Genomic DNA, 22,436 nt, shown 5'->3' with positions numbered 1-22,436 from the left:
GTGTCGCCATGGTAACTGAATTTGCGTAATGATACTTGAAATATAAAAAGCACCCCACTTCACTTCAATCTGTGAAAAACAGAAGAAGGTCAGTCGTCTTTTTAGTGCTTTCATGAGGTTTTTTAAGAGTTAAGAACCAGGCAGACTTTGGCTGTAAAACTATTTTAAACTCTTTAACGCTGGACTTTTTGTCCACATTAGTGATCTTAGCATGAAAGTAAAAATTACAGTGGTACCTCAGTTTTTGTACACCACACTTTTGGTAGGATTCCGTTGTCGATGAACATTTCTTTCCAAACGTTTGCCCTGGTATGCGTATTCCGTCTCAGTTAGTGTACTGCCTAACATGGCGCACCACAACTAGTCCGTATCATCCAAATCTATCGCAAATAAAAAAATCCCTATGCATTGGTGACTCAGTCTGCGCTTTTGGGGGTGGGGTGGCTCAGATGGTAGAGGAACCAGGGTTCCTGGTTCGAATCCAGCTTCCTTAAATGTAGATAATGGGTTTCTCAATGTAAAGCACTGACTGTATAAAAATAATTCACAGTTCATTTATTTTTAATAAGGTACGACTGCAAAATAAGCCACCTTGGGGCCAGCCGATGAGAAAGAAGGTGAGAAACACTATTAAATTCAAGAAATACATTCTTAAATTCTTCGCCTACCAGAATTTTCAATGAAGGTAAAAGTTAGGGATATTTTTTTAAACCAATACAGATGACTTCCTGCTCCGCAAGATCGATACCGATAACTTATTTATAATCTTGTAGTTTTTTTTTAATTTTAGATTTAACTGTAGATTTTGTACACTTTTCTTAGTGGCTGGCTTTAAGCAGCTTCTTTAGCAGCAGGCGTCTTCGCAGGCTTTCAAAACAGCGTGGTACTGCAGCGATGCTGGCTGATAAAGTTTGATGTGTTGAAGCGCAATGTTTTTTTTCCCTCCTCGCGAAAATATTTGCAGAACAAATGTCTTCCTGTGAAACAATGAAGAAGTACCAGATGATGTTATGTTTACAATAAGCTCAGGGGGAGTTTATGACACGGAACATGGAGGAGAAAAGGAGCAGTTGATTTGCCCCCCGTAACCCAACTACAGCACAGTAGGGTTAATCTCACCTCATTGAAGTGTTCTTAAATGTTATTTATATCCAAACTATTTTTTTTATTGTTATCGGATTTATCCGTATGACTAGGTGTCCCCAAACTACGGCCCGCGGGCCGGATACGGCCCCCCTGTGTCCAAAATCCGGCCCGCGGGAAGTCCCAAGTAAAAAAAATAAAACAATTTTTTATTTTTTTTATTTAAAAAAATTTTTTTTTAATTTTTTTTCATTTGTCCTTACTAGTCCATTTTCTACCATCTCCTAGCCACTCAGGCAAATCATATTGTCTAAAAATGCATTTTACCATCGATAACGTGACATGCAGCAAGTGCGCTCTGTAAGTCAATTAGTGCGCGAGGAATATATATGTACGAATACATTATATACAGTATATATATATATGTATATATATATATATATATATATATATATATATATATATATATATACATATATATATATATATATATATATATATATATATATATATATATATATATATATATATATATATATATATATATATATATATATATACACATATAGACACATATACATATATACATATATATACATATATACACATATATATACATATATACACATATACATATATATATATACATGGACAAATACATATACATAGACATATACACACACATATATACAAACTGCAAAAAAAGAACGGAGAGACCTACATGTGGTGTTCTTAGACCTTGCCAACGCCTTTGGGTCAGTCCCTCATAAGATCTTGTGGACGGCCTTCAATTTCTTTGGTGTACCTAACCAAGTCACTGAACTGGTCAAGAGTTACTTTCAGGATCTCCAGTTCTGCGTAACAGTTGAGGGCAACACCACCTCCTGGCAGCATCTGGAAATTGGCATCATGGCGGGCTGCACAGTTTCCCCTCTGGCATTCGTCATGGCAATGGAGCTGGTCATACGGGCATCCCAGTGGGTAGTGGGAGGTGAGAGGACCAAGAGTGGCCTACGTCTTCCGCCAATTAGAGCCTTTATGGATGACATGACCGTCATTACAACAACAAAACCATGCACCAGACGCTTGCTGCAGAAACTCCAGGAAAACATTCAATGGGCATGGATGGACTTCAAGCCAAGCAAGTCACGCAGCATCTCCATCATAAAAGGCCAACTAACAGGTGAGCGGTTCCACATCAGCGAGGAACCAATTCCAACACTCCTAGAGAAGCCCATCAAGAGCCTCGGAAGATGGTATAATGCAGATCTCAGAGACACCCAGCAACTTGAACAACTGCGGCAGGACACGGCTAACGGCCTCAGGCAGATTAATAGCACTGCACTACCAGGGAAACTGAAGCTCTGGTGCCTGCAGTTTGGGTTGCTACCCAGACTCCGGTGGCCGTTAACTATGTATGAGGTCTCAATATGCCATGCTACTCGCTTGGAAAGAATAGTGAACTCGCATGTAAGGAAGTGGCTCGGACTTCCAAAGTGCTTCAGCAGCGTTGGACTCTACAGCAACGGAGCCCTGTCGCTGCCAATTTCTAGCCGGGTCGAAGAGTTCAAATGTGCCAAGGTGAGGCTGGAGATGTCCCTCACTGACTCCCGGGACCCTGTAGTGAGAGCCGCCGCTCCTTGCCTCGTTACAGGGTGGAAGTGGACCCCAGTCACAGCTGTGCTACAGGCCAAATCAGCCTTGCTCCATCGTGACGTAGTGGGCCATGTCCAAGAAGGCAGAGGAGGCTTTGGCCTTGGAACCGTAACTCCTCTCTGGCAAAAAGGCATCTGCAACCGAACGTCGAACTATGGTTGTAGAGGAAGTGCGTCGTCAGGAGGAAACAACCAGACGTTCCAAAGCCGCAACACAAGCCAAACAGGGCCGCTGGACAAGGTGGGAGGGTGTTGAAAAGAAAAAACTCACGTGGAGCGAACTTTGGGGCATGGAATCCAACAGGCTGAGTTTCATCGTTCGAGCAACATATGATACGCTACCATCTCCCATAAACCTACAACAATGGTTTGGAAAGGACCCATCCTGTCCCCTGTGTACAACCCCAGCAACACTCAAGCACATAATGGTTGGCTGTAGAACCAGCCTCACTCAAGGCAGATATACGTGGAGACATAACCAGGTCCTCAGATGTCTAGCTGACAAACTTGAGTGCAGGAGGATATCCATCAATGCCCAACCCATCAACAACCAGGATGTGTGCCGACACCTACCAGCGTTTGTTCAGGAGGGGGAAAAGCTGAAGACGAGACCTTCAAATCCTGATCTAAGCCCATTGAATGCAGCCAGGGACTGGCAGATGCGAGTCGACTTAGATCAGAGGCTTATTTTCCCCCCGGCGATCGCAACGACCACCCTGCGTCCAGACATCGTCCTATGGTCTGAAACCTGCCATACAGTCTATATTTTTGAACTGACAGTTCCGTGGGAGGATGCCATCGAAGAAGCGTATGAACGCAAGAAGCTGCGGTACTCCAACCTTGCAGCTGAGGCAGAGGACAGAGGCTGGAGGGTAAGGGTGCGCCCAGTGGGCTGTAGGGGCTTTGTAGCAAACACAACAGCAAAGCTCCTTAGGGAGGTTAGAGTCAGGGGGCAGGCTCACAGACAGGCCATTAAAGAGTTGGCCAACACAGCAGAGAGGACGAGCCATTGGTTGTGGTTGAGGAGGAGTGACACCAGCTGGGCTGCTAAGGCTAACACCTAATGGGACGCACACACCCAGGGATTTGATCACCCTGGGGTGGGCCCCCTCGGCAGAGGGTGTCTTGTGGTAAGCCGGGCCGAAACACCCCGTGACGCTGGGGCACACAACTGAAGATGTGTCCCAATGGTGGAAAAGCCTCCCAGCAGTGTCACTTAGCCTCATTTAGGTATGCGGTCAGGTGCAAGCCTGGCTCAGGGAGGAGGACGCCCCTGCCATGCAGAGTCCCCAGGGATTGTACCAACTAGTCCTTTCAACAAAAAAACAACAAAAAAAAATATATATATACACACATATAGACACATATACATATATACATATATACACATATATATACATATATACACATATACATATATATATACATGGACAAATACATATACATAGACATATACATATATACACACACATATATACACATTTACATATACATATATACACACACACACACACACACACACACATTTACACACATATATATATATGTGTGTGTATATATATATATATATATATATATATATATATATATATATATATATATATATATATATATATATATATATATATATGTATATATATATATATATATATATATATATATATATATATATATATATATATATATATATATATATATATATATATGTAGCGCGGCCCCCAGCCAAATTGTTTTACCCCAATGCGGCCCCGGAGTCAAAAAGTTTGGGGACCCCTGCGTATGACGTTATAATTCCTCATATTGGCCTGATAGTTTATTGTTCAATATGTATCGAGCACCCCTTGTGAAACTGAAATAAAGTGTTAATTTATCAATTTCATTTGTGATTTATATGTATTTCACATAGTTGTTTTTGCATTTAAAACTATAATTATTGTCTTTCTAAAATGTGTTTTGTCTTTATTTTTTGGGGTCAAAATCCTGCGAACAATTTTAACCATAAAACTGTGAAAAACATTTTACTGTAAAATTTACTTTGGCTTTTAAATTGTTTTTTTGTTTTTTTTACAGTATATTATTGTAAATGGAAAAAACAATACCAGTGTTAGTTTTATAGTACAATTCTGGTGACTATGCTGCCAGTTTTTTAATGTAACTGAATTAACTGAATTACTGTAAAAAATGAAAAACAGTACCACTGTTATTTTTACCGTAAAATTCTGGCTACCGTAAAATCGACAGTCTTTTTTTTTTTTTACAGTGCATTACTGTAAATGGTAAAACAGTACCATAGTTTTTTTTACAGGTAAATTCTGGCGAATAAGCGTGTAGTTGTTTTTTTAATTTTTTTTTACATAAAATATACAGCTGTTTTTACAGCACATTACTGTAAATGGAAACACGGTATTACTGTTATATTTACGGAACATTTCATGCGACTGAGCTGCCAGTTTTTTAAAGTAAAAAGCTACAGTTGTTCTTCAACCAAACTACTGTATGTCAAAAAACGGTAACACTGTTAATTTTACTGTAAAATTCTGGTGACAGAAATACCAGTTTTTTAATGTAAAATCTATTAATGCTGTCTTTTAACCAAAGTACTGTGAATTGAAAAACAGTAAAATTCTGGCGACTGAACTGCCAGGTTTGGGGTTTTTTTAACTGAAAAATCTACAGTCATTGTTTTTACAGTACATTACTTTATATTATAATGATTAAAAAAACAAAACCACTGTCAGTCTTATTGTAAAATTCTGGCGACTTAACTTTCAGTTTTTTTAACCACAAGATCTAGTCTGTTTTTACAGTGCATTACTGTGGAAAAATGGTACCACTGTTTTTCCTACAGTAACATTTTGACAACTGAGCTGCAAAGTTTTTCTTTTATCGTAGTGCATTACTGCAAATGGAAAAAACACTTTTATTTTTGCCAGTGTTCATTGTACAATAAAATTAATCATTAATAATTTGTGTGCTTTTTTTTTGAGTCTTTCATTTTTTATTTCTAATAAGAAAAGTGGCAGTTATCATTAAGAGTATTTGCATTATTGCATTATTGTCATTCTCTGACATAAATTATGTGCAAATCTGACCTTGTAATATGAGCAAATCTGACCTTGTAATATGACATCTATGAAAGGGTTGAATACATTTGGATGCAATGGTAATCATAAAACTTGTATTTTGCCTCAATGTTAATCACAATAATGATGATCCTCAATTGGTCAAAATTGAATTATCAGAACTGCCAATGTGGAAAAGACACTTTGGGGTCATTTTCATAACAATAACATGAGAAGGTGTTTTTTGTGCAGTTTTACCTGTGCGTTCTGGATCTGAATGGTTCCCGGTGGCAAAGCCTGCGCTAACACTTGCCCCTGTGACGCCACCATGGCAACTGGCTGGTACAGCGCCCCACCTAATGTGATGAATTACCAACATGAGAATCAAATGGCTTCAGCAAACAATTACTGAATTCCTAGTGTGAAAGAAAACACATGTTTTCGCTGTGAGATTAATTAGCATTGATCGAGACCCTTTCCTTCACCATCTGTTTCAGCTCTTCTGTGTCAGGCGATCAAAGGCTGCGGCATTGATTTATTTGAGGTTAAAATATATTTCCAGAGGGCGGGATTAACATTTCACTGTACAGGTTTGACATTAAAAGGGTTTGTCAGCTATGCACCCCATGAAGGATAATTACTACTGTCACATAACACAGAACTCCGACTACTGCTTTGCTTTGTTCTCATACCATTTATGAGGTAACTTCAAATGTGTTTTTTTTCAATGGGCTGAATGTCAGCTCAACCAACCAACAATTGGCGCATTAATCACTAGCTGAGGGCAGCACGGTGGAATAAGGGTTAGTGCATGTGCCTCACAATACGAAGGTCCTGAGTTCAATCCCGGGCTCAGGATCTTTCTGTGTGGAGTTTGCATGTTCTCCCCGTGACTGCGTGGGTTCCCTCCGGGTACTCCGGCTTCCTCCCACCTCCAAAGACATGCACCTGGGGATAGGTTGATTGGCAACACTAAATTGGCCCTACTGTGTGAATGTGAGTGTGAATGTTGTCTATCTGTGTTGACCCTGCGATGAGGTGGCGACTTGTCCAGGGTGTACCCCGCCTTCCGCCTGATTGCAGATGAGATAGGCTCCAGCAACCCCCGCGACCCCAAAAAGGACAAGCGGTAGAAAATGGATGGATGGATCACTAGCTAAACACTAACGCGGTAATCGTTTGCCGACAACTTGGGCTTAAATCGCTAACTGGCAAATGGTGATCGCTTGCTGACAACTGACGTGCTAACCACTAGTCAACTATTAGCGCGTTAATCAATAGCTGAAAACTAGCCCGTTAATCGCTAGCCAACAAATGACGCGCTAATCGCTAGCCGACAACTGGCGCTTAAATCGCGAACTGACAAGTTCGCTAACTAATTGCGAGCTGTCTTAAATGCTAACATGGATATAATCAAATAAAGATTAATTTATGTTTTTATTTTAAACCTCTGTTGGATCAATGATAATGTGTAAAGACATTCAAATTTGTGAAAAAAATTGTGTGGCGAATATGAAAAAATGTTTTTTTTTAAAGTCTAATCAACCAAACATTCACGACCCCCATGCAGTACCTTTGCGGACCCCATGTTGAAGACCTCTGGATTAAAGTATTAGTCCATATGACCAAATATTTTTTCTCCCATGTATCTGATAGCTTAGTGTTCTTTTCAATGGACAGCGACAATGTGAACAGTCCGAAAAAATATATATGTGCACTAATTTACTAGTCTAATTAAAGGCACTAATGAAATTACAGAGGCCTCATTTGCATAAACAGATAATAAAACACTACCACTGGCATAGGAAAAACACATGAATGTAAGTTTTAAAATGATCTGGTATAAAGTACTCATTTACTGAGTTTTATCACACTGACTGCAGTGGCAGGAGATTTTATGGAGACGGGACTGTGTATCGTTAACAAATGCCTTGATTTGAATACGCTGGTGCAAATCCTTACCTGATACCACTTGAGAGTTTATGGTGGTCATGGAAACGCTGCCCTGCTGCAGACCTGCACTGGGCGTCACAATCCCTGAAGAGTTGACAGAGTTGGACACGGACGTCATGGACGGAGAGGTCTGAATTAATTCCTTGGGGGACCGGAGAGAAAGACGCCGCAGTCATTATATGCTGTGCCCACAGCTGGGTGTCAAGGTGTGTCCAGGAGAGGACTTTACCCACGACTGACCTGCTGCATGCTGAGGCTGGTGTGCGTCGGAGAGTAGGGCCCCGCCAGGTCGTTACGGAGAAGGTTGTCACTGTGCATCTTGGTTTTGAGGCACGTTATGTAGCGGTTGCAGAAATCCTTACAGAGTTCATTGACCTTCTCCAGCTCCAGCAGGTGGATCCGCAACACTTGAATGGCTTTGACCATCTGAAGGTGACAGAGGCAAACCGTAACCAGCAAAGTACTTCTGCACTTCCCCGCCATGTCGTGCTTAAAATACTATCTTCTACTATAATCACATTTTTTAAAGCATATCATACATATTTTTGGCCTAAATTAAGTCTTATATGAAGTCTTACTCATGTTCTATATGTATTACAGCTCAGTGTTTGTATTATTTCTAATATTATATTGTGATCGATAAAGATATTCACCAAGCGGGACTTCCGATTCCGGAATAAGGGTGACAATGCTAACAACAACACTGTTGCTAATCTTGGTGCTACTGTATCTTCGCCGCAACAATAATTAACTTCTGGCAGAACAGAACGTTCTGGTAATTACAGGTAATGTTTTTCATCGTCATTTAAAGTACGTTTTTTTTCAAAGAGATCCTGTGTCAGGAGAGAGTGTGTTTGTTTTCGATGAGAAATAGTGTGTGTGAAAGTGTTTCTGAGTGTTTATGTCCGTTTTGTGATGAGCTGATTAAAAGGCATCATGTTTAATACACAAACATTTACATAAAGCAAACAAATTGTCCAGTCCCACTTTATTAGTGTAACACTATATATTTGTTTAAGGTACACTTATTAAAGATGAAAAAACAACTAATTGAGCTGTGATTAATCACTATTAATTACGAGTTAACTACAGACAAAATGTGATACATGGTCATTTAATATTTTAATCATTTGACAGCCCCAGTAATAATAAAACGGCAGAAATTATGAATATATCTAAAATGTCCATTTTAGCTGCCCTCAGCTAAAATGTCCATTAAATGTTTTGAGACAAAATATCCTAAAACAGTCCCAGAATCTCTAGTCTTCTAACATTGTAATTTCTTATTCAGCTCTAAATAAAATATACCTGAGTGTTTCTCCTTAATAGCATTAGTCTAAGCATCAGAAACATAACATTCTTAGTAAAGACTTCAAAATCAATCTCACGTATGACAGAATAAACAAAAAAATGTTATGTTCCAAAGAGGGAGTAAATAAATCAGCTAATTTAGCTCTGAGATCTTAATAACTAGAGAAGGGACTGGTAACTTTTGTTTCCATCGCACCCACTCAGGTCCATAATGGCATTCCCACCCTGTATAAGAAAGAGTACCCCCCGGGAGAGATGCCTGTACTTTGCCTCACAAAACAAACAGATGCAGGGTTAATTAACCGTTCATTCAGTCTTTGTTGGCCTGCTGTCCTAACTACGAAAATAGCAAATGTGGTACGTTTTGGTGTCTGTCTTTTGAAAGTGAAGTTTTACCTCCAATCGTTTGATCGGAACACACTTTTCCCTATCCGTGTTTAATATGATTACTATTATTGTTATTATTATTACTAAGGCAACATACAGCCAACGGACGTTTCCAAATGATCTTTTTTTAACCTTTAACATTGAAATTGTAGCCGCCATTACGATGCGCGGTGTCGTTTTTAAATTACCGTAAGTCATGAACGATAGGAAGTTCTCCCATGGTTGGAATTTGTGCTTTTGAGTGATATATACGGGTTATTATAGTAATCTAAATCACAGCTGCTCGGGGTAGACGAGGCACAAAGCAGCCTAAAACGCTGGTGTCAGGAGCCCGTTTACACTGCACACCAAATCTGATGTTTTTGCTCTCAAGTGACACAGATCAGATTTTGATTTATTTTTTCCAGTCAAAACGCTCCAAAGTGCTTCAAGTCTCATCACTCAGATTCAGGCTACATCAGGAGGTCATCTATCCGATTGGAATCTGATATTTTGAAATGCGACTTCAGTCTAAACGGCAATGCGAACTGAATGTATGTGCCTCTTTTTCGTCAACTATGGGCGAGCGAAGTCTTTAGTGTACGCAGGGAAAAACGCACCCCGCCTGCGGAAGTGTATACTTCATCACAACATCCTGTTTCTGTGAGCAAATGCGCATGCGAGTGATGTCGATGCCACAATGGGGCCTGTGCGCGTTTACACTGGAGTCTGATAAAGATCACATTTTACTTGCAGTGTATACAGTTAGCTAAAAAAAATCAGATACAAAAAAAATCAGATTTGGGCACTTTGGCCTGCAGTGTAAACTAAGTCAGGGACAGAGGCGGAAGCAGATTTCTACAACAAAGTTCTGCAGAATTGTATGTATGTATGTGCTTCTTACCCTTTGTGGTCATATTTCACCGTGTTTGTTGCATTTTTGTTGTGTTTTGCTTGATTGTAAAAGATGTTGATCGAGGAGGTGGTCTGAGAAGTCAAAGAGGCGCTACGTTCATATGTTGTTAGTATTCAGTGTTTTATCGTTCACAGTTAATATTGAAAAACCCACATTCTTTATTGTGTGAATGCTCCAAGGCATTCACACCTATGTATTTTTTTTCATGTACATCCTTGGTGTTCCATTCAGTAAAACAATATAACACTCCATTCCATTACGTGGTCTGTCATAATGGTGTACCTGATACTGTACAGAAGATTTTTACAGCTATTTATACATACATACTATATATGTATATACATATATGTACCGTAATTTCCGGACTATAAGCCGCTACTTTTTCCCCTCGTTCTGGTCCCTGCGGCTTATACAACGGTGCGGCTTAAATACGGCCTGTTCTTCTCCGACACAGACGAAGAGGATTTCGGTGGTTTTAGTACGCAGGAGGAAGACGATGACACAATGATTAAAGACTGACTTTTCATATACCGGTAGGCTGGTTATTTTGATAACGTACATGCGAGCACTTTGTATTACTTTGCACCGTTGTATTATTTGTACTCTGCACGAATGCTGTTCGCCATGTCAAAGATGTGAAAGTTTGATTGAATGATTGAAAGATTTATTGTTAATAAATGGGACGCTTTGTGTTCCCAAACAGTCATCTCTGTCCCGACAATCCCCTCCGTGGTAGCAGGAACCCCTATATAATACGGTAATTACACATCAAAACCCTGCGGCTTATAGTCGGGTGCGGCTTATATATGGAGCAATCTGTATTTTCCCCTAAATTTAGCTGGTGCGGCTTATAGTCAGGTGCGGCTTATAGTCCGGAAATTACGGTGTATATATATATATATATATATATATATATATATATATATATATATATATATATATATATATATATATATATATATATATATATATATATATATATATATGTACACACACACACACACATATATATATATATATATATATATATATATATATATATATATATATATATATATATATATATATATATATATATATATATATATATATATATATATATATAACAGCAAACAAATGGAAGAAATCCCATTTGTCGATTAGGAACGATAAAGCAGTCCGTCAATATCAAACTACAGAGTTATCGTGAATTTGAATCAAGGCACTGAACAATGCAGCCAGAGCTCAGATTCAAACCCACAACCTTCTTGCTACTGCAAGCCGTACATCTCTACAGTATGGTAGCATTTTCAACACAGTGAATTATTACATTTGTTTACCTACCAAGTTGTCTAATTCTGGGTCTTCACTGAAGAAGGGTTTATGATCCCGCTCCTGCTGGTGAACAAAGTTTTCAATGTCGACATCAAAGCTGGCGGACGTGATGCACTCAGATCCTTGTGTCGCCTGCTCACATTTCTCAAACAGCAAAGCCAGCAGGGGGAACAATGGGTGTCTGGACAGAAAGAAAGTTCAACATTTAACATTGCTTTTCATCCTCCTGGGTTATTTACCTCTTATTTCTTAGGGTGGTTTTTATTTCCCAGGACATCTTGCTGTGAAACAAGAGAAGGTTGAGTTTCTGTTAAATCGGAGTTAGCTGCTGAAACACACACTCGATACGTTAAATTACATTTTTTGGATATTTCAACATCTGGGACGAATATTTACAAGTAAGATTTTGAAGGACATACCGCTAAGCTAACTTAACTAGGCCAAAACCCATTAGAAGTAAATGCTAAGCTATCTGAACACATCATTGATATCTTTTCTTTTTTAGTATTGTCAGCGCATTCAATCAATCGATTAATCAATCAATTAATCAATCAAGCAATCAATCAATCAATTAATCAATCAATGACCTGGATGAATGAGAATACCCATATACATTTTTTTAGTGTTGTATATTACAAATACCATAATTTACCCAGTTTATTTTTAGGGAAGTAAAACAATAAGTGGAACAGTCCACAAGTTGTACTCAAAGCTGACGTCCATAAAGCATGTGTGTGCAAAGCTCAGATTTTACGAACAACTTTTTCACTTCCGATACAATATTGGAGCCTTGGGTATTGGCCGATACCAATATTAATCTGATACAATATAAACACTTTTAATATTTTGGAGTGTGGAATGTTAGAAAAAGGCTCGATCAAGTAATACTACTCAAACAGAGAACAATGGTAGGCATGAAAACCCCTTATGACAGATTTATGCATTTAAATTGTAGCGTTAATTGTTTTTGGACACCTAGAGGACACAGTGATTCATTAAACTAAGCTCATGACGCAGTAAGTTGAATGATGCATTTTTCCACACTTTTTTAGTTATGTAAAACATTTTTGATACTTTTTTAATCAAACTTATATTTTATTTTGTACTATAACAAATTCATGGAAAAATTTTTAGATATTAAATTGTTCTTCAATATGCCAGAAGACACTAAAAACAAGCCAAGTGCTGCAAATTGTCCCTGGGACGCACCCCTGTTTTTGTCCTGTTTCACCGGGAAGACGAACTGTTACCAAACAACTCACGGCTGCACTGCATACTTCCACGCCAAGTTGTTTTATGGCCACTTAAATGAACACTCTTTAGGCTTGTGGAGGTTCCCTGCATGGCTGGATCTGCAGTTCGACTATATGCATGATGCAATAAATACTTCTGTTATTTAACAACTTATGTGTACCACTAGGAATTGGGTACACCTTTGTACCAAAACAAAGGCTGAACAACTGAAAAATATGAATATAGGTAACATTACAGACTTAGGCCTAATTTACTAAGATCCAAATACCACGCGCTACACAGCGTTAGCAAACATTAAAATAGTGTCCACTATTAGTGGGTGTGTTGCGTGTGATCTATTAAGACTGCGTGTACAGTTGAAACGCGGTGCAGACCACCTTATTTAAATGTTTTGTGTGTACTAAATGGGGCTTCCACCAAGGTGACACTCCATAATTTACTGCACATTCATTTTAAAATGCTCCTACATGTGGTGTTATGTTATGTTTTCAAACATGCAGGAGACATCTACCACTTTGTATGGGCATTTTTTAAATTATTAATATTATATGTGAACAATTTAGTGTAATTAAAAAACACTATAAGACACCAAAACACATCAATTACATTTGTTTTAATTAGCCCTTAAAGTCACCTAGCATGCAGTATAGAATTATAAAAGGATGTTTTTAAAAGGACAATATGTCTAATATTTTTTATTTATGTCAATCCGTTTTAGATACACCGTCTGGTGCTCCTGGACACATCGTTAGTGATGTAACCTGGGATCAGAGGGAGTTTCGGGTCTTTCAACAATCACATCTACTCCCCAGCTGGGCGACCCAGCTGGGGTTGATCAAGCCCCAGCTTGTGTCCAGGTAGTGCTACCCTACAGGCCACGCTTCTCCCCTCCTGATCCACAGTCGTCTCGACGCCACTTCTACTGCATCAGTGGCCTACTTGATAGCCCATTGCTGGCTGGCCCTTGTAATGCCCAGCTTTTTCTAGGCCCTGCAGAGGGATTGGCCCACAAACCCCCGGCGTCCCACTTCGAGGGGTTGGCATCTTGCCCGCCAACCTTTGCTGCGACACTTCTCCACTAGCTCAGCATACTTTGCCCTCTTCCTTCCGTTAGCCTCCTCCATGCGGTCCTCTGAAGGCACAGTGAGCTTCAAAGGAATCACCTGCTTTGAGGCTACAGAGGTAAGAACGATGTCTGGCCTAAATGTTGTCTTGGGGATCGCTTCACCGAACTTCAGCTGCTTCCCCAGATTTACTGCCATCTCCCAATCGTGTGCCGTTGCAAAACAATCCAAAGGAGGTGTTCCGGGGCCGCTGCTGTAGACTTCTCCTCAGCTCTGATAAAAGCAATGGTGTTCTTCACTGGGCGAAGGTTCTTACTGTGGCATAGCAGATGGAATTTGCTATGCCTTTCAGGACCTGGCCATGCCGCCAGCGGAACTGCCCCTCGCTTTTGTGCATCACCTTAGGATGTACTCCAAGGTTCCTCTCAACTGGCAGATGGTGCAAGCTGGTGTCTCCACCTTCCCCCAGATGAAGAGATTGGACAGATTTGGCAACACGTCATAGACCACCTGAATCAAGAATTTTATCAGTTTTCCACAGCTCGGTCTATGTGACCTTGCTCCCATATTGTCCAGGCTTCCTGCTGCCGCATTTCCACCATCTGGCTGGCTCGCTTCTCCTCAACACCTGCTCAAGAATCAGCGACCTTCTCTCTGTCCCCTGTGCTGACTTGACACACACATAGGACGGAGGATTCTCGTCTGTCCATGGTCTGTCTTTGCAGCCACGGCACTGATCTTCCAGCCGTGTGTGGAACAGTTCAGTTTGGACATACTTTTCAGACATGCTAAATGAATACCCTAATTCAGGTGCCGCAATCACTTTCTAGTTTAGTAAACCAGGCTGTGTGTGCTGTATGATTATATTTGCATTTTGTCCTCCCAGTATTGTGGGCGTTCTGAAGATCAGCATAGAGTTATTAGAGTTATTAAGAAAGACAGAGACGCAAAATGGATCCTTATTCTGCTCACTGAACAGACGCAGACGCAATCTACTTTGCACACGCTTCGTAAATCAGCTTTGCATGTGCTATCAAGTTTGCACGTGTTTTAGTACACCAAAACCTTTCAGTCTCATACTCATTATAATTCATCCATCCATTTTCTACCGCTTGTCCCGTTCGAGGTTGCGGGGGGATGCCGGAGCCTATTTTTCCAGTATAAAAACGAGCTGCGTGCCACACTTTGCACACCCCTACACAACAACTATTTAGCACATCAGCATAAAACTGTACATCAAAATAATCTTTTTTATGTCATGTTTATTCTTTATGAGCTTGTTAAACCCTTGTCACATGTTCATTTGTAGATGTTACACTATGTATATGTAGCCCTTGTGGTTTTGCTTTACTTATTTTGTCTTCTTCTTTACTTTTAGTCATTGTATGTCCAGCTGGGCGGAGCCAGGATATAATCTCTCTCTGTTGTATTTACCTGACGTCACGTTACTACCTATGCGAAGCTCAAAGTGGTGGGCCAGTGAGTGTCTGTTGCCATAGCGTTTGCCTTTCTCGAAGAAAAATGCCCTATGCTTGCATTGTTTTAGGCTGTTGGAACCTTTCAAATCGCGAAAAGGATCAAAGTTTCTTCAGATGTATCAAGAAGGGTGAAAAATGTCAAGATTTTATGAAAGAAGATGAGAAAAGTAGCACACACTCCAGTTCAAGAAGGCAGAGTCGAAGAACGCAGGAGTTTGCAGTGATCACTTTGTTACATTTTTGTTACAAGTGTTTCGTCCCTTCTAAGCTTTCTAATTGATCCCGTTGGGTTTAGTTTTTTCTTTCCCTAATGTGGGTTTCGATCCAAGGATATCACCACATGATATCAGGAACACTTTAGAAAACCACTGTCAGTATCTACAGTTTGTTGCTACATCTGTAAGTGCAAGTTAAAACTCTACTATGCAAAGCGAAAGCCATTTATCAACAACACTCACAAAACGCCGCCGGCTTCGCAGAGCCTGAGATCATCTAAGATGGACTGATGCAAAGTGGAAAAGTGTTCTGTGGTCTGACGAGTCCACATTTCAAATTATTTTTGGAAACTGTGGACGTCGTATCCTCCGGATCAAAGAGGAAAATAACCAAAGTTCAAAGTTCAAAAGCCAGCATCTGTGATTGTATGGGGGTGTATTAGTGTCCAAGGCATGGGTAACTTACACATCTTTGAAGGCACCATTAATGCTGACAGGTACATACAGGTTTTGGAGCAACATATGTTGTCATCCAAGCAACATCTTTTTCATGGACGCCCCTGCTTATTTTAGCAAGACAATGCCAAGCCACATTCTGCACGTGTTACAACAGCGTGGCTTCGTAGTATAAGAGTGCGGGTACTAGACTGGCCTGCCTGTAGTCCGGACCTGTCTCCCATTGAAAATGTGTGGCGCAATATGAAGCATAAATTAGGACAACGGAGACCCCGGACTGTTAAACAACTTAAGCTGTACATCAAGCAAAAATGGGAAAGAATTCTACCTGAAAACTTAAAAAATCGGTCTCCTCAGTTCCCAAACGTTTACTGAGTGTTGTTAAAAGGAAAGGCCATGTAACACAGTGGTAAAATGCCCCTGTGCCAACTTTTTTGCAATGTGTTGCTGCCATTAAATTCTAAGTTAATGATTTTTTGCAAAAAAAAATGTGTTTCTCTGTTCGAACATTAAATATCTTGTCTACGCAGTGTATTCATTTGAATATATGTTGAAAAGGATTTGCAAATCACTGTATTCTATTTGATTTTACGATTTACACAACGTGCCAACTTCACTGGTTTTGGATTTTGTATAGTATATAGCCCAACTTTGATTGATGCACTGTAGTGAATTTTGTGTAATTTTAAAATATATATAGTGATTGGACGTATTTTATAGTGCACAAAGTTCAATGAGCAGGAGGGCAGCAAAATCACTTTGATTTACTTCACAGGGTCATGAGGCCACCCCCCCTGCACGTGCTCCACCTGAAAAGGGTAACATTTCTAAATCTGGAAAAACAAGTTTCAATTTGAAAAAAAATTAAATTAAACTGTAAAAAATTAATTTTTAATCCGGCAAAAAAAATACGAGCTCAGATATCAAAATATATGAAAGTGAAAATAAGTGAAAATATAGTGAAATAAAATGAAAATAAGGAATTTGTTAAAAAAAAATGTCAGTGTTTAAATTTTATTAAAACTAAAAAAAATGTGTCGACTACTTTTTATTTGTAATACACTGAAGTATTTTTCCAAATTCAACATCAAAACTCGAACTTTAAATTTCAATGTTATTTTTTTCAAGTACAAATATTTTGACCCTGATGATCCACAGCCTGTCACTTTGTCACACACAACACTTGCCTCAGACAAAATTCCGTTTGAAGCCTCAAATGGCGAGGTATGTTAATCAATTCTTAACGTCATCTTGGTCTCATGATGTCAAAATGTGACATCTGTTGGTCCATTAATTCAAATTAAACATTTTTGAGTTCCACCTGTAGATGATATTTGATTAGCTTTTTGGCAGCAAGTTCTTAAAAAACAGCAATGTGCGATAGGCAGACTTATTTTTTTCTGAATTTAATAAGTCTGACAAAATAATTGGAAAAAGATTAAATGTCTACCGTAGAGGATGCTAGTTCTCATGAATATACAAAATAAGAATAAGAGTGAAGGGAGAAGCCTGGCTCACCGGTCCGTAGCATTCTGTAAAAACAAATTGTGTTGAATGTCCCCTGCTTTATAAGACATGTTGACGGATGGATTTTTCTTTTAATGTATTGTAAATATCAAATAAACGTAAATAAAAGTCAGCTTACAGCGGAGTCAATGGGAGCTCCCCTATTCCACCCATAAAATCAGATAAAAAACAAATTAAAAAGCGCCAACAATACTTCATTTACATTTTGTGACTGGAATATTAACCAAGTATTAGTGATATTGTTATCATAAGCGCTAACGCAGACAAACTATTTATAGAGGCGCCGTGATCACTACCGTGTGTCACTGTGTATACATCATCGAGTGGTCTCCTGCTTCCTCACTTCCCTGCTCCCTGCAAGTTTATTGTAGATCATAAAACATGCCTCTCACCTAAAAAGTAGATGGCTGAGAATATAATCCCACACATTGACCACCGTTTAGGACCTGGAACTGGCGAGAACGACACAGAAAGCGATTGTGTCTCATCTGGGAATATATAAACATCCTAGCAGTGGGCATCCTATTGACAGCAGACCTTGTACAGTAAGTTGTGTTTTATCATGTGTGTTGGCTCTCAAAAAGTCTGCAGTGAGCATAAATCAGTGATGAAAAAAAAGCAAACATCGTGATGCGTTTTATAAATTATTGCGTCGCGTATGCTTAAAATGATCAAAATACGCAAATATGAAATGTTATTATAAATGTGCCTGTTAGTACATTACATATATACTTACATCATGTATACAAAACCTGAATGGAGGTGTTTGGATGTTTTTTAGGTGCTCCATAGGCAAAATTGTACGGCTCCCATAGGCTCCATTGTAAGCGGACTTTTGATCGAATGTATTTATTATTTAGAATGCAAAAAAAAAAGTTTAAATCCATCTGTCATTATTTTTTTCATAATGATTTTTAACGATAGGCAACATTCCCAAAGAAGTGCAGTTCCGCTTTAAATTAACCAATAAGGGACCTTTAATTGTAGAAGAGGTTCAAGATAAAGTCTGACATCACCAAGGACAGAATAACGTCCTAAAAACAGCGTCCTTGGCAGTGGACATTTGTTTTTGGTCTATTTTACGAGAGTTATACATTTTGGAACAAATAGCCCAGTTATGCAAAAATACAAGAGTCCACAGAGAACGCTGGCTCTTAGGAGGATACACAGGTTGGAAAGAGGGGATCAAGAACCTTGCTTGCATCCGATAGATAAACACATTTTTGAAATATTTTTTCTCCATATTTTTAAAAAAACAATAAACAATTCCTTTCTAATTACAACACATAAATGTGGTACAGTGTAGTGTGCAAAGGGCCCCACTAGCATGGCTAGGACCCTTGCACAGACTAACCTGTGATTCTCATTTGCATCCTCTAATAGTCCTCTATATTATACTCTAATCTGCCTGATCCCAATTTAATGTCGCTCCTTCAGCCAGACGTGGCTGGCATACTAAGCAGGAGGGTCACATGCAGAGTAAAGAATCTCTGCCTTGTCTGTTTAATGTCTACTCGTGGGCGGGTGGGGAAGCATGAGCTTTTAATAAGACCAAAACTAATGACGATGTAAGTTTTTCCTCAGATTTTAGTTCTGGCGCTATTTATATTGAAATAATTTGATCTCTTAAAGCATTTTTTTTTTCAAATCAGTCAATAAACAAAGAAGACATAAGATGCATGCTTTTGCAAGGTAAACACGCTTGAGCATTGAGGAATGTTTACACACCTAACAATTAATCACTGGGAAAATAATGAAAACAATTGTTTAAATCCAATTGTTTGGTGACTATAAGACACAACAAAACCTGCATTCATTTTGCTACTTATTTCAGTTGTTTCCAATCACTACAGACAAGTGACACTAGGGCTATTTCACACTGCAGCGTATGATGTCCAAGTCTGATTTTCTGTATATTCTAGGACTGTCTTCAACTATGGATTTTCATAGTCGAATTTGATTCGTTACATTTTGCCCATAGTCAATGATCGAATCCATGGCGTTTTTGTTTATTTAACGAAAAATAAACAGATGGTATCCTGCCTTCCACCAGAGTGCAGCTGGGATAGGCTGCAGCCTACCCGCGACCCCTAGAGGGACAAGCTGTAGAAAATGAATGGATGGATGTAGTAGTGCAGATGTTTTCAACAGGGGATCTCCCAGAGGTACGGCAATTGTTGGTTGATTAGAATTGTATTTTAATATTTTTTTTTATATTCCCCCTGCAATTTTTCAAGAAATTGTAATTAATTTTAATACACATTAATATATATCCAATATATTGTAGTATAGTTTAGAAATGACAGTGGAAAGGCCGCCCAACTCACTGTAAAAACATTTGTCTTATTATATACTCTTTCAACTTTTCTTGTAATCAGACCATATTTTTCGGTATGTTAGATGGACTCTATATCTATATCTAAAATATAATGACTTATTATATTATTGTATTCATGTTAGCATAGCCAAATGGCTAACAATTAGGATGCTAGTTGTCAGCTAGAAGTAAGTGTGGAAGTTGCCAGCTAGCAAATAATGCGTTACTTGCCAGCTAATGATTAAGGCGCTAGTTGCCAGCTAGCAATTACTGTGTTAGTTTTCAGCTAGCGATTAGCGTGCCAGAGGCCAGCTAACGATTAGGGTGCTAGTTGCCAGCTGGCGATTAGTGAATTAAGTGCCAGCTAACTATTAGCGGCCATATACTGTAATATTTGAATATCTTATTACAGTATTGTACCATAACAAAGTATCTTTAGGACTATTTTAATCTAAAACATAATTACAGTTTTAGAAGGGGGTTCTTGCTCCTTCTCTGGATTAGTTTTAGGATCCCTGGCCCGGAACACGTAAAAGGCCCCTGTAGTAGTGTATACTGAGGAGTCACCAGGTGTCATTAACGTCACGTGGATGTGCTCTAGTGTGTGAATATTCCTATTTAATTATTATTATTTTTTAAATAATGCAGTTTTTCATTTAAGTTAACAAAATAAAGGTGGGATTTGCAACTTTTCCACCTCAAAAAAAGGTTAAACTACAGTTTGTGTGGCTATCGGCTTTGGCGCAGAACCAAGAGAACATCAAACTTGACTAAATAGAGCAAGTAAACGTTGAAACAAAGTGTGATTTTGTGACAGACAAAATTATAAACACATATGAATTATCTCTTACTTTCTTAAAAACTATTTGTCTGCGCACAAGAGTCTTTTTCTAATACTAAAAGAACACATGATGAACGGAATCGATTATCTCCCAACACACCTGCTGTATGGAGTTGTGAGTACATAATAGGTTTAAATAGCTATATTATGTAGCTGAACATTGTACTGATAATGTGTGCACTTCTGTACATTTAAGAAAATCTAAAAATCACAACAATTGAAATGACCTTTGCACAGAAGTAAGGATTAAGGTAGATGGGGTATGATAACTCATGCATTTTCATTAACGAGAATAGAACTGCAGTGTGCGCATCGCCGCCTGGTCATCATCGGGTGTTTTCCAGTTTCCTACAATATATTTTCCAACCATCCACAGACGCAAACCCCCCATCATGTCAGCAGCCACGAGCAGCGGGTTCTATCTGCAGTGCGACAGAGTGGTGATTGCAGGCTAGGGAATCATTACAAGGGCCATAAAACAACGATTTACAGGACAGCCAGCGAGTGGAGTCAGCACGGTGTGCCAGCCTCTGGCCCTGCAGCGCGCTGGGTCACAGAAGAAAAGCCCAGAACGAAGGCCAGCGGGGTTTGCATGATGACTTCCACAGGAAGGTGAAGAACGTGGCGACTTGAGCAGCATCTGGCTTAGCTAACCGTGAGGGTGACGCGGACAAAATAGCAGAAGGTGATATACAGTCATGTTTTTTTTAATTACAGTATGAGTTCTCAAGAGGCAAACCTATACAAACAACACTTGGATATGCTTCGATTATTAAAGGTCTACTGAAATGACATTTTTTTATTTAAACGGGGATAGCAGATCTATTCTATGTGTCATACTTGATCATTTCGCGATATTGCCATATTTTTGCTGAAAGGATTTAGTAGAGAACAACGACGATAAATATCGTAACTTTTGGTATCTGACAAAAAAAAGTCGAACATTTCCGCAAAGTTCCCTATTGTTTACAGTGATGGCGGCCAGAAGTGAGAGCGATTCGGACCGAGAAAGCGACGATTTCCCCATTAATTTGAGCGAGGATGAAAGATTTGTGGATGAGGAAAGTGCAAGTGAAGGACTAGTGGGGAGTGGAAGCGATTTAGATAGGGAAGATGCTGTGAGAGCCGGGGGTGACCTGATATTCAGCTGGGAATGACTACAACAGTAAATAAACACAAGACATATATATACTCTATTAGCCACAACACAACCAGGCTTATATTTAATATGCCACAAATTAATCCCGCATAAAAACACCAAGGTGTTTGTTATGCTAGCTCCTACTACTAGCTCCCGTCCATATAACCCGCCAATACAATTCAAACACCTGCACAACACACACACTCACTCAGCCCAAAGGACCGTTCACCTAACCCAAGGTTCATAAAGCTTATATATTTAACCAAAGTTACGTAAGTGACACGCACGTACGGGCAAGCGATCAAATGTTTGGAAGCACAGCTGCGTACTCACGGTACCGCGTCTGCGTCTGTGTATCCGTATCAAAGTAATCCTGGTAAGAGTCTGTGTTGTCCCAGTTCTCTACAGGCGTCTGTGTATCGAAGTCAAAGTCCTCCTGGTAAGAGTCTCTGTTGTCCGAGTTCTTCGATCTTGACTGCATCT

The 22,436-nt window shown here is 39.3% G+C and overlaps 1 protein-coding gene across 1 annotated transcript in view; it reads right to left on the bottom strand.

The window, feature by feature from the left end:
- LOC133649921 (uncharacterized) overlaps positions 1–22,436 on the bottom strand; it is a 334,795-nt gene that overhangs the window by 64,659 nt on the left and 247,700 nt on the right. Inside the window, exons 5-9 of the mRNA XM_062046641.1 lie at positions 11,900–11,941; positions 11,670–11,841; positions 7,994–8,179; positions 7,763–7,895; positions 6,059–6,156 (exon numbers count right to left, since the gene is read on the bottom strand). Of these exons, the coding sequence (XP_061902625.1) occupies positions 6,059–6,156; positions 7,763–7,895; positions 7,994–8,179; positions 11,670–11,841; positions 11,900–11,941 (631 nt within the window). The remainder of the gene's footprint in view (positions 1–6,058; positions 6,157–7,762; positions 7,896–7,993; positions 8,180–11,669; positions 11,842–11,899; positions 11,942–22,436) is intronic.

This window comes from Entelurus aequoreus, linkage group LG05 (genome assembly GCF_033978785.1).
Source record: "Entelurus aequoreus isolate RoL-2023_Sb linkage group LG05, RoL_Eaeq_v1.1, whole genome shotgun sequence".
Classification (NCBI taxonomy): Eukaryota; Metazoa; Chordata; class Actinopteri; order Syngnathiformes; family Syngnathidae; genus Entelurus; species Entelurus aequoreus.
This window is presented reverse-complemented; position numbering and strand designations above follow the sequence as displayed.